Source organism: Rhamphochromis longiceps, linkage group LG11 (assembly GCF_057381845.1).
Source record: "Rhamphochromis longiceps isolate RC_006_pf linkage group LG11, R_longiceps_female_GT1.1, whole genome shotgun sequence".
NCBI lineage: Eukaryota > Metazoa > Chordata > Actinopteri > Cichliformes > Cichlidae > Rhamphochromis > Rhamphochromis longiceps.
This window is the reverse complement of record NC_140567.1, coordinates 8175860-8189328: the sequence shown is the minus strand read 5'-3', so window position 1 is coordinate 8189328 and position 13469 is coordinate 8175860. Positions and strand designations below refer to the sequence as shown.

The 13469-nt window shown below is 42.5% G+C and overlaps 1 protein-coding gene across 3 annotated transcripts in view; it reads left to right on the top strand.

The window, feature by feature from the left end:
- Nucleotides 1-13469, top strand: part of vps13b (vacuolar protein sorting 13 homolog B) — a 302372-nt gene that overhangs the window by 203645 nt on the left and 85258 nt on the right. For all 3 annotated transcript variants that reach the window (XM_085422124.1, XM_085422126.1, XM_085422125.1), the window contains exons 35-37: nucleotides 11403-11744; nucleotides 12390-12810; nucleotides 13030-13167. In XM_085422124.1, the coding sequence (XP_085278250.1) occupies nucleotides 11403-11744; nucleotides 12390-12810; nucleotides 13030-13167 (901 nt within the window). The remainder of the gene's footprint in view (nucleotides 1-11402; nucleotides 11745-12389; nucleotides 12811-13029; nucleotides 13168-13469) is intronic.

Here is a 13469-nt window from a genome sequence, read left to right as displayed (position 1 = left end):
TGTCTTGGTTAATGAATTTGTTTTGTAGGGGCTTTTGGGTTCCCTGGCAGTGGTGAGGCAAGACACTCGTTCAGGCAGCGCGTTCAAGTGTTGTGTGTGATTTCAGTCATTTCTAGACACTGTGCTGTGTTCAAAGGAGTCTGTCCACACATACACATTGTAATGGCCTTTCCATGCATACATACAGATGTTAGATTTTTATTTTCTCATAATCTCTTTCATACCCTCTTATTGTGCTTTATCGACAGTTACCAGTTTCCACTTAAAATGATTGAGATGCAAAACATGTGCTTCTTTATGACCGAACAGCTGATTTCTAAGCACTAGATAAGCAGATGTGTTGCTCCTTGAATCACTTCATCGTAGGGATGTTTATTGCAGCATTATGATCCATCATTTTTTGTGCTCGATGTTAATGATGATAAAGTGAGGCTGAGTTCAGTTTAAGCAGCAGGAGGACCCTCAGCCAGGGAGCTATGAATAGATGATGGAGCAGTTTGTGGTACTTATCTCACTGCTATGTCATCAGCTGTGTCACCAAGCAACACAGAAATGCAGACCCATACCACGCACACACACACACACACACACACACACACACACACACACACACACACACACACTCTGTCATACACATTGTTTCCACATTCTCAACATGGTAACTGTATTCTGCTTTTATTTGGGAGCCAGGACTCTTAATGGTTCTTTATGACTGAACAGCTGACCCGTGTGTGTGTGTGTGTGTGTGTGTGTGTGTGTGTGTGTGTGTGTGTGTGTGTGTGTGTGTGTGTGTGTGTGTGTGTGTGTGTGTGTGTCAGCTCTGCTATGACGTTATTTGTTCTCTAGAAGACAGAGTAAAAGATTTAGATGACAGTGTGTGAAAGTGTGCAAGTTTGTTCCTGACAGTCTTTCAGTTATTCTGTATCATTTTCTGATTTTACTGTGTGCCTTTTATACGCTTGCTACAGTAATAAGCAAACATATTATTTTAGCAGTGATAATAATACTTTTTTATTTTTATCACTCTCTTTCACACACACACAGACACACATAGTAAAAAAAGCACATACAGAGGCAGCCCGGGTCAGCCATGTGCTCGTACCACAGTGTTAGAGGAAAATACCCTCTGGTGCAGGGGAAGTCCCGGTCGGCTTCATCTTCCACCTCATCCTGGGATGATTACACGCATGGGAAACGGGGATTTAGACTTCCTCCAACACTCATGTACACACACACACACACACACACACACACAAACAAACACACATATATCCCCACTGATGCCAGTGCACACACAAACATGTAAAGGGTTGTATACAGGTTTACAAGATGTTATCAGGTTGGACTGTCTGAAGTATAAATCCTAGAAAATACATCAAGTTCCCAGTCACCCATTATTGCCTTCTCTCTGTTTACCTTGTCCAACTTTCTTTCCCACACTGTCTATCCCATTCAATCTTTTCTCCATCGTGGAACTGGCACGTCTGCTTGCTGGAAGAGTGTTGGCTCTTCCATAGCTAGCTAGTTACTGGACTAAATGGCTGCTATTGGGCAGGGTTCCTCCTCTGGAGACAATAATACTGTGCTGTTACATCTGTTTAGTCTTAAATGTCTACCCTTAAGGAGGCATAGTGGCTTTTTTTTCCTGAAATAATTGTCCACACAGCCACACTCAACTACACTTACTAGATTTAAAAACTGTCCCTTATAAAAAAAAACGAGTTTAGTGTGTTTTATGGTTTAAAATAAAATGTCATAGTGTCATGTATACTGATGTGCCATACTGTTTCGTGATGGGGCCTCCTCAGAGCTCCCATTAGTCTGGGATTACATGAGCAAACAGAATACAGTTCTGTGACAGGTCATCCTTTCAAATATCTTGAGAATTTTGCATAATTTTAAGTATAATAACCAAATAAAAGTAACTCACTCTTACCAAATACTGCTAAATGTTACTGTGGGAGCGTGGAAGCTTGATGGCCTGTATATAGCTCTCTTTCACGTAGGAGTGTTAGCTGGATGTCAAAAGCACGTAGGACAGCTTATCTTAGCCACGGTGCTGTTGACAAGCTTGGCTCAGCGAGCGACCTGCGGCCGAATCCTCGTCTGTATATGTTTAAAGTAAACCGTTTCCCAAGCCACTCCTCTTTGTGATGAGTGTTTCATATTGTCTTGTAGCTGTTGAGCTTTGAGAACTCGATTATCTTTCTTGACCTCTGATCTTTCCAGGACAGTAAGGTGTCAGAGGATCTTTTCAGTGCTCTGCTGGCCAACAGAAATAAGGAGACATGAAATGAGGGTAAAAATCTAAAGCATGGAAAAGTAACAGAGCAGACAGTGGAGACAGCTTGAGAGAGGTTTGCCAAATGAGAGAAGAAGGAAGAGAGTAAGGAAGAAATGTTCAAAGATGAGTACAGCGTCTGAATGTGGTGTTTGCTTTGATTCCTGTCTCCGTCCAAAGAATTTGTCTGTAAAGCTGGGAGCTGATGTTCCTGAGAGGTCAGCTCTTAACCAGTCAACCTGGCTATTAACCCTCTCTGAGGGCCAGATTCCTTTCACCCTGACCTTTTCCCATCCTGCTTAGCACTATTTTCATTCGCCCGGTTGCTGCTGAGAGGAATAATAAATAAAGCTCCTTGTGCAGCTGTCTCCTTTTCCATTTTGGCTGCCTTAGATCTGTAAAGTAAGTGTCGTCTCAGCTTATCTTAAACATACATATTTTCATAGCCAATGTTCATCTTGCTGCCCTTCTTTTGTTATGAAACCATATCTTTTTCTTTTTTTCCCTGTGTCTAACTGACCCTTCTGTGTGAATCAACTGCTAATTGACAGCCAGTCATAACAGCTCACCTTCCCTGTTCAGCCTCTGCACTCCAACCAACCTTCTTCTCAGAGCATAACCGTGGCACATTCTTAAATTGGCCCCTTGGAAACTCAATCTATTTGAGATCAGTAGCAGCTGAATTTGCTCTCTCCTCAATCGGTTTTGGCAAAATTGGCGTGAAAACTCCAGATAAAATCACAAAGCTCGGAATTCTGTTAGAGCAGGGAAACAAATGGTGCCTTTGAGGAAAGGCAGGAGGCCCCCGCCGTGAACCCAGAGATCGAGTGACAACTCAGGTGAGCAGGAGTGCCCTCTCTCTCTGCCTGCAAGGGAAACAGGGTCATAAACCCAGGGGACTAGTAAAAGCAATGTGCAGGCCAGCTAGCAGACACTATGGTAGATTTTGTTCAGTGTAAAAACACAGAATTTTTGTCCAGTGAAGTGAAAAGAGGAAATAGTTGTGGGGGTATTTTTTCTTCCATCCACCTGTAAAAGCAAGATTCCACCTAGAAAAACAGGTGATGGGGAAGATTAAGTAACTCGAACATTGCAATAAAAGTGTGAGTGTGTAGTGTCTTTGTTATTCTCCTTTTTCTTTCTTGTCTTTTTGCGTTATGGTCTGCAGAAGCATTGAGTTCTGCTAAAACAAAATGCGACATCCTTAATTCGGTTAATTGAAAGATTCACAAGAGGTCATTCAGCGACGAGAGTAGTTGTAATGTGTACTGCATTATGGCGTGAGTTATTGTGCCACATGTGTTCTTAATGTTAGTGATGGAGGAACCGAGCATTATTCCATGTATACAAGAACTGTTATCTATCAGTACATTTGTGAACTGAATATGTTTAAGTTTGCGACTGGAACTGAAACCTGATAGCAGCGTGTAAAACCCACATGAAGTCAAGGTAATGACAGATATGCACGGGTAAGTTCCATGTAGTCACCGGAGACACAACTGAAAAACGTAGCTCAGATGGTTTAAATAATCAGGACGTGGGCTTGATTTTGTACTTCACCTGCTTCAGTTTGTCTTCTTGGATGAGCTCCAGTGTACATGTCAAAAATGAATCACCAGATGCCCCCTCACACAGGTGTTTCCTTCCATGTAAGCTGCTTCTGAATCCCCCCAGCCATCCATGCAGTCAGTTTATCATTACTTTGAACATGTGAAATTGTTTGTTCTCCTAAAATGAGCCTTTGAGCTACGTTCATGTTCATTTTTCTGTCTGCAGATCATTTTTTTTGTTAGTTTAGCCTTGTCCTCTACAGTATGTTTCCATTATCAGGGTCCTTCTTGGTCAGCCAAGTCAGGGGATAGGGGGTCTTACATAATTCTCCTTTGAGAGCCTAACATGCAGAACCCGAGAGCTTTTGTCTCACTCGACCCTCGTAGCTAATCCAGGCACAAATTACAGGAAGATTACTTCAATCCTCCTGCTGTAAATAGACAGAGAGCCAGGATTGTTTTTGTCTTCATGCCACTTTTGAGTTTTCAGTGCAGTCTTAAGTGCATATTTGTGTGTGTCTCCTCACTTATGAAGCGGTGCGCTCTTACTGTGTCTCTTTTCGAAATTGTGAGCGTGTATGTGCGGGCTTCCTGGAGCGTGAGCTGATCACAGCAGCATCGCTCCCAATCTTGTATAAGACCACCTGGTGAGCATCTGCCTCCTACACCTCCCACCCTGTCCTGCTCCAAACAGCCTCACATCACCTCAGGACTCTGTTGTTTTCCCCTGCTGTTACTCTCTGCTCACAAACTTGTAACTATAGCAGAGAATACAGAGATGGCTGGCAGGCAGCACAAGTTTCAGAAGAACACTCCACGACTTAATGAAAGGCATTTCTGCAGCTTTTTGAAGTCTCTTAGACATTTGCTTTCTTGAACCGCCAAGGTCATGCTGAAGACAATGCAGTTTGAGGTTTCTTTTGTTGTTTGTTTGTTGAAAACATAGCGCCAAAGCTAATGATGTATGGCCAAAACCTCGGATGAGAAATCTTAAGGTACTTTGCTGCTTTATTCTTTATTGTGAGACCATGAGCGACGGTGCGTGTCACACTTTGCTTTGCCAGTGAAAATGTAACAAGCGATGAGATGTGTCAAGAACGCAAAATCGCTGCCAGTGTCTTCACAGAGACACCACTGGTCTAACATCTAAAGTCAAGCTCCGAGATGTCTCACAGTAGCTCAGCGAAAGGGACTTTTATGCCCACTTTCAGAAACAACTTTGACCACCGTTAATCTCACCTCACTCAGGGACTTTTGGTATATACTGGAGCCTGTATTTTAGATTAGAAAATTGCTCCCACACAGATCTCAAAAATAAACAGGGATGGTGAGGGCTAACGAGAGCCAGTTGTGCTCTGCTCCATCCCTGTGGAAAAACAGAAGAAAAGTACGTCTGATGAATATTCTGCTGCTGTGGGGGCTAGGATCATAGCGGCTCAGAGAAAAGACAGACCCCAGGGTGCTTCTGTCTCACTGTGACTTCTCATCATGGTTTTTTCCCCCTCATCTGGCCTTCAAGTTATTGTAAACAGGTACCCTGTAAAATGTTACGAGCCTGGGTGCAGTTGTTTAGGTATATCGGACGGGAGTCGGTATGTTTTCATATTAAGTGCATAAAGGCCATCAGGCGACATTTATCAGCGGTGTTCGAGCTGCCAAGTCCTCCATTTAGCTTTAAAATTTCACTTTTGTAACTCTGCTTATTTAGTTTATCTTGTATCATGTTCATTATTAATGATGGAAGCATTTGGTGATAAAGTCTGTTCAGCAGTGTCTGATTGCAGCCAAGAGATTATGTCGGATGAGCAGAGAGAGTCTGTGTATCATTTCTGAATACTTGCATCATGACGGTCGGGCCGCTTTCCCTCCTTTGTTTGTTTTCACTAACACACTTGTGGTGTTAATCTAGAAATTGTCTTGTGCCGTCTTTTGAACGCTTCCTTCGGCGAGTTAGGCAACTGCATTGCATCCTGATTATATAAAGAGCTTGTGCTATTGTTGCGATATGGGGTAATTCCTGCACGTCCTCACAGTCACCCCTAACCTAAGCAGTAGATTTGATTGGTGCGACATAATTGTGAGGATTTGGGTTTAGATGGTGGATCTGACGGGGGTGACTGAAGCAATACATCTCCTGTTGAGCTTTAAGGGTGGTATCTGTCAAACTTTTTAAATCATTCTTGATTGCCAGAGATTTGGAGCGGGGCATGGTGGGTTTGGCGAGCTTCTCCAAGGGCCTGGAGTCACACTGGGAAGGCCTCGGGCTTAAACTCAACGTGTTGAGCACACTACTGTAGCCTGCGTAATGTCAGCGCTCTGGATGCTGCTCTGATGTACTAAGCAATGGCAATCTGCATTCTATTTGTAGCAAAATATTTGTAAGCAAGCTAATGTCGTGAGCAGGCATGAGAGAAAAACGTTTTTGAAGTTCAATTATAAAACAGAGGCTTTGGTCGCCACATCTTCCAGAGCCAGGTCTTTGTTGAGAAGCAAACTGTAGTTCCCCAGATGGACTACATTAACTCGCTCTCTTTACAGTTGTTCTTTCCATTCTCCCGCCTTTATCATTTCGCATCTTTGTTTCTGGGCCAGAGCTTTTCCAAACTATAGGGCAGCTGGAAACCAAAGAACATCATCTCTGTATTCATGTTCTTGTCGGTTCATCTTTCCTTTGTTTTTTCAGTTAGGTGTTTCACAAGCCCCTCTCTCATGCTCCTCTGTTTAGACCAGCCATCTCCTCGCTTCTGCCCCAGTCGGTCTTTCCGGATGAAAAGTGTTCCAACTGACCCAGTGCTTTAGGAATGTCAACATGCATAAATTATTACTGTCACCGCAGTGTTTGCTTTCCCCCTGTGAGTCACGTGGCATCAAAGGAGCGAGAGATTCTCTGACATGGTAAGCAAAATATTCCCACATTGTTATTCCTTTGGTCCACACCAATAGATGGAGAAATGGAGTAAGGAGAGATATCTGGGGACCTGGAGCGTGGAAGGAAAAAACAAAATGGTTCGGATATTGTCTCTCGTGTTCCTTTGAGAAACATGTTGCTAAACCCTGGCGGAGTAAACCCACCCACCAGCATTACTGGGTGGAGGGAGCTTGTTAAAATGGCCCCACTTGGCGCCCTGAGCTTTGGAGTACACTGTTTAAAGTACAGTCGACAGTCACGCCGAAGCACTCGGCATCCATTTGCGAGCTCTGGGGTCACGACCTTCCTTTACCTCTTTGTTGTGGTTCAGTTAAAGTGCATAGCAGGTTGCCTTTGTTATTGAAACAAAGTTTAGTGTGCTAAATGACTGCCTTTGATGCCCTTTCTTGTTCTGCATTATGGCGTACAAAGCAGTGACTTCATATTATAAATGTCTTCCCTCCTCTGTTTTCCTCAAGAAAATAAGCAAGTGAGTTGTGGTTTCTAATGGCATGTGGTAAAGTATTATTGTTATTTTGATTAAGATGAGGTATTGCTGCATTGAAGTTTTCCTTCATTGGCACAATAACACAGAGGCCTGCTATCAGCTTTATGCTTCTGGTAAACAAAAGTGGGTAGCACAGCAGGGGCTTAACATATAAACTTTGATGTAGTCAAGATACAGAAGTTAATTTCAATGTAGGCATTTTGCAAGCAAGTAGCTGAACTGAATAGTGCTGTCAGAAAGATTTAGTAATGACTTCCCGTGTTTTTCAATGGGAATTCTACTGGAGTTACAAGAGAACATGGGAAAAATGTGATAAACCATTTTTCTGCTAAAAATGCATGAAAAGTGGCTCAGTTCCCTAAGCTGACCTCACCTGGCTGCTATGGCTACTGCAACAGCCTGTCATTCACTGGAGGAATTCAAGCTGAAGCATTTCACTAATAAATCAAGAAATCTCTGTATGCCTCTCTGTGTGCTCTACACATATCTCATCAACCATTCATCCAGTCTGCTTCAAACGTGGCCAGTGTATTGCTTGGGGATAAAGGAATTTTAGTCTCATTTAGTGCTATTTTTGTGGGTTTTTATCCTGTTGCACCATTTCAGTCTGGGAACTTTTGGGAATCCTTGTATTATAAGAACCTGAATGTAGTCGGACTACAGTTTGGATATGTGGCTATTAAATGGGCCGTCTTGAAAGGAATAATAGTCACCTTTGTTACTTGGATCGTATTTATTTTATTCTTTCCTGTCGACTACCATGGACTTCCCTACCATCTTAAAAATCCAGATTTTCATGTTCTCTGATCCCTGATCCCGAATGGCAACTTTCTTTTCATTCATCTGGAAAGCATCAACTGCATATGTGATATTCAAATGTAAAAAGTATGCTGTCATATTTGACTAGCCAGCCAGCACTGTGAACGGGTGGCATTTGGATGATGTGACACTTGCTTCCGAGTCTTAGCCTTTCTTTAGCAAGCTGTTCTGAGTTACACTGATAGAAATGGGGTCAGGAGTCACACAGATGCACTGTGATATGATTGGCACTCAGGAGACTCATGGTTTCACACTTTGGGGATTATCCTTCATTTTCCAGAATGCTCTGCCTGGAGACTCTGATGGGATGACCTCACGATTGGCTGGTGGGGGTTCGGGTGTGGAGGGATGTGTATGTGTGCGTAGTTGCACGTTCATGATCACGATCACCTAAGTCCAGAGGAAGATTGCATTGGGATCTGGAAAGAGCGTTTCCAGTGAAGCCATTATATAATATAATAGAAAGTAATAGCTGGAAAAGGGGATTCCAGCTGGGACTGGTCCTGTAGTTACAGTCAATGTTTGTATTTTAAATTTATTGCCCTCAATAATTGAATAAATTGGTATAAAGTTAATGCATATAGAGGTATATGTTTTCTTTGTATACATGCTGTTTTTTTCCAGTTAGTAGGTACAATAGGGATCTAACTAAGCTGCAAGAAGAAGAAGCAGCAAGTTAAAGTGATTGAATAGCCACTGACTTCATGTGTGTTTATGCGTACATGTTTGTGAATACACTGATTGAATGCACGAACTTATGAACACTGTGCATTTGGCATGTTTTTTCATTGTCTCTCTTCCTGCGTGGCTCTGATTGTGTTCCCCATCATCCCTTATTCCACTTGTAAGCACATCTAAATATAGACCAAAAATTTGCTTAGGGGGCACTCTGCTAGTAGTGGTGGTTAAAGAGAAGATGGGGTATTTGCTGTAATTGTAAATGCATGTGTACAGCCTACGTTTGGGAAGGGAGAAAAGCATAAAGAGCGTCTGGCAGGTTCTGCTGGCTCGCTCTTTCCCAGCTGCTATGCAGCTTATTTGTCCCTTCCAATGTCGGGTGCTCCTCGGAGGGGATGTTTTGCCTTTGCTGAATACCTTTTCAAATACCTCCTTACCTCAATGCAAGTTTCACTCGCTTAACTTAACACACATGGAGACAAGTCCAGGCCCTTTCTGCCTTCTCTCTCCTCCTCATTGCTTGGAAAGTCTGACATTTCTACAGAAAAGAAATGCACACATCCTGTCCTCATTATGGCAGAGAAAGGAAGGGGATCTGGCTAGGCCAATCCTATGGAAGCCCCACACATGAGCCCAGTTGAACAGAACAGGCAGGCAGGCATGCTGCTGCGTTTTATATGGCTCTTGTTCTTAGCCTTTGATGACACTGTTTAGAATAGGAAATATCTAATAAGTCAAGTATTCTGTCTAATGTGCTGCCAGTGGGTTTAGTGTTTGCCTGGAGGTCTTGAAACACTATCTCCGCCACAGCAATAATATACATTTAAAATTCTCATTGGAGTGTGTGGAAGGGAGTGATGCAGAGAAAGAGAGGGGGCAGCTGAGAGTACATGCTGTAATAGCAACCATGTGCAGACTGGAGCAGATGAGGGTGGGAGAGAATGGGACACACCTTGGGTCTGTCTCCTGTGTTTTACAATTCATCATGTTTCAAAAGACAGCAGTAGCTAATCGAAACTGACGTTGTTCCTGTTTACATGGATGGGAAACACTGGGGATAGGCCTCAGTCATGGTGTAACTGTGGTGTTGGAACTGGTGAGTAACTGACTACTCATGCTGCGTCTAACAAACCTGTAGAGTATAAGAGGAGGGATTTTTTTGATGTGAAGTAGTGGTCAAACACACCAGACCCACCTTATATGCTTACATGAGACCTGTTTGCATTCTTTCATTTTTTCCTTTTTTCTTACGTCAGCCTCTGCTCCACTTTAACAAAGTGCTTCTGTGTGTTGTGATCCAAACAGTTTTTCTTAGCATCTAGAAATGTTTCCACACATTTGGGAATTTTTTCAAAAAGTCAAATCATTTGGATATTCCAGCTATATATGTCAGTTCTGGAAACATGTCCAGCAAGTGATTTGGTAGGTAGCATTTAGTTTTAGTTATTTGTCTCATATCTATCCCATGGGAGCTAATGGCAGCTTCTTTGTAGCCTTGGAAGATGGCATTCTTTGGTAGCAGAATAAAGATGCCTGTTTTCATTGTCACTTGAAATCCAGCAACAGTGCTCGCGTTGATTTATATCATCTGTCACTGCAAGCTTTTTATTGCCACAACGGCTGGAACCCTCCCGACATCCGTTAGCTGGAGCCAAGCATAAAATCTCAGCTGCTTCATACACAATACCACAGTAACTACACAAAACATTTTGATTTTCTGGGGTGAGGCTCTTTTTTTGTAGACATTTCCAATATTGTAAGAAGTGCAAAATGATTTTTAGACCACAGTAAAAAGTCCCAGAGCATGCCTTTAATGTCTCTGTGGCTGTACGATGCTTCCCTTCTTTGGTCAATTTGGATTCAATCAAATGAGTTATTTGATTTGTGTTCTCTCATAAAGCCAGGACCAACACAAGAAACTGATTTATAGATTAAAAAAAACAAAACAGCAAATGTTCTCCAGTGTCATTTGCTTCCCTTATCTCCATGGTGATGCTAACACACCAGCTTGCTTTGGTTTGAGATAAGGTCATGTCTTTTATTGCAAACAGACTTCTCTTTTTTAAACCATAATTTTTTATCATAAAGTGGTAATTATTATTGTGTATTTACACTCTTTACCTTATAATTTCATGGCTTGCACAGGTTAGTAGCCATACTGCTTACGTTAGCTGTTGGTAGCTGTTATCAATTTACAAAAAGCAAACATGATAAAGCTAAGATACATTACCTAGACTTTTATGGTTTTCTTTCTTTGCATGTCAGTGAACAACAGGTCCGCCCTTACAAGGGTGGGGGTACTAGTACATCCATTAATCCATCCATCCTCCTCTGCTTATCCAGTTCAGTTGGTTTGCATTCATTCTAGTGATGGATTTTACACTTTTGAAAAATAGCATTTTGGTCTTTTTCAACAGTTTTTTAGGAAGTGCATCAGTGATGGTGCACTGCTGTTTTACTAATCTTTTAATCGCCTTAATTTTCTGCAAACCTTGTTGTGCTTTGGTCAGAAACACAAAACACAAAAGCTTTTTTTCCTTTCTTTTTCCCTCCTATTCTCGTCCTGCTAATGCTAATAACCTTTGCACTTTTTTTTTTTTGCCAAGAACATATGCATCTGTGTCAACATGGCTTTCCCTTCAATGTTTTTATATACAGCTGCGTCGGCATGAGCAGACGCGAGGTGGTCGAGACCCCGTAGCGGGCGCTGACTCTTCATCGCGGCACAGTGGGACTGGACAGGACAGCGGCTTCGGCAGCGACAGCGCTCGCATCCGTATTGTGCAAATAGAGCAACAAAGCGGGGCCAGTCACCACTGCATTGCCAGACCCTCCCACAAGTCCACCATTACCAAGAACCTAAGCTTTATCCCCTTTGACATCTTTCTCACCGCTAGTAGGCTGTCTGTGATGACCTATGCTTGCTCCAGCCCTCCAAAGGCAATTCCCTCTCTGTCGGATACTCCTGGCACACCGGAAAAGATGCAGCCTGCAGATAAGGTAAATAATAAAAGCTTGTCACATGGAAGCTCTTGCACGCATCAGTTTCTGGATCTCTTTGTTATCCACGTGTCTAGAATTATAATAGAAAACATGTACAATAGAATGCAGTATTATTATGTTATTATAAGAGTTATCATGTTTGAGTTTTACAGCAGGTTGATTTTGTACAGTTGTCTAATTGAAAATAGAATTTGTAATTATTTTGTGTGTCTGATAAAAGTAGTTTCATACAGTCTAAATGATAACAATTCAATTTCATATACTCAATTTAATATAGTGCAACATGGACCATCAGTGCTCATCTATCCACATAATAACATTAATATACTGTGTGTGTATTTATGCTGATAAATCATTCCCACAGTCTAAGCAGATGTGGAACTCAAAGACATCTGGGCACCAGTTCAACATAAGCCCACTCGAGATAGAAAAGCAAACAAATAACCGTGTTGTGCATTTGGAGCTGATAAATTAAACTTGCTCACATCTACACAAAGTGCACATTATGTTTTTTGGTTCAAGTTTTTATAAGCAGCACCAAACAGCCCAATTTGATATGTATAAGGTCAACAGACCCAAAGTAAGATCCTCAAATTCCAGTGATTTCATAGAGATAGATAGATTCCTTTTTATCTGATTCAGGTTGGAAAGAGTGCCCTCAACCAGCCTGAGACCAGCCTCCAGTCTGAGTCACATTCAGCCTCGGCATCCCCAACTCCAGATCTGCCTCCAGCTACCCAGAGTTCACTTGCTGGCTTGACTGCTGAGGACATCCTCAACAGCAACACCTCCCAGCCGGCCTCTCCACTGCTGAGAGGCAGCCTGCTCTCCCTGGATGGCCTGCCTACTCCGACACGCTCCTCAGCCCGTCAAGCACTTGGTGTAACCATAGTTAGGCAGCCTGGGAGAAGAGGGGCTGGTGACCAGGTGTTGGAACCCCTCTTGTACCTACAGGTGATGCAACCTTCTGCCCTTCTCAGCTGTCACCACCGCAAACAGAGGATGGAGCTGTCTGTGTTTGATGTGTCCTTAAGAGGAGTAGCTGCTGACTACAAGTGTCTAGGTGAGAGAGATAAATATGTTCCTGGGGATGGCTGGGGATACTTTTAAAGGGTAAATGGATTTGAATTTTGTTATTAAACTGTAGATCCTGGACAAATTGACTTCCATCTCCTCCCATGAGTCATATTCACTCAAACTAATAAATGTGAAACTTCCTGATGTTGACATGTATGACCTTTTATTTTTCTATTCAAGTTTTTATGTGCCTCGTTTTGTTCAGACCCGGGAAAGACTCTACCAGAATCTCTGGACTACAATGTGTTTTGGCTGCAGACAGTAGCAGGAGAGGTGGACAGTAAAACGGGGATTCCTCCCCCTCTGCTCTGCCTCCAGATTAAAGATTTCTTAAATGGACCAGGTGGGAATCGTGCACACACGCACACACTTTTGTATACTCATGCAAAAAAGGCGGGTGGGATTTAACAAAAGGGGGCAGTTTTTGGGGGGGTTTTTTACACTGGTCCCGGTAGGTTTGGATGGCTTCTTTCCCTCAATATATGCAATCATCATTCTGTATTTACTTGGATTTAAATTTGTTTGATGATCCCAAACATTTAAGTGGGACAAATATACAAAAATCAGGGGCTAAATACTTTGTCACAGTGCTGTATTTTAGTTAAAACAACAACATGCTTCATTTTTAGCACTGACTTGCACAAC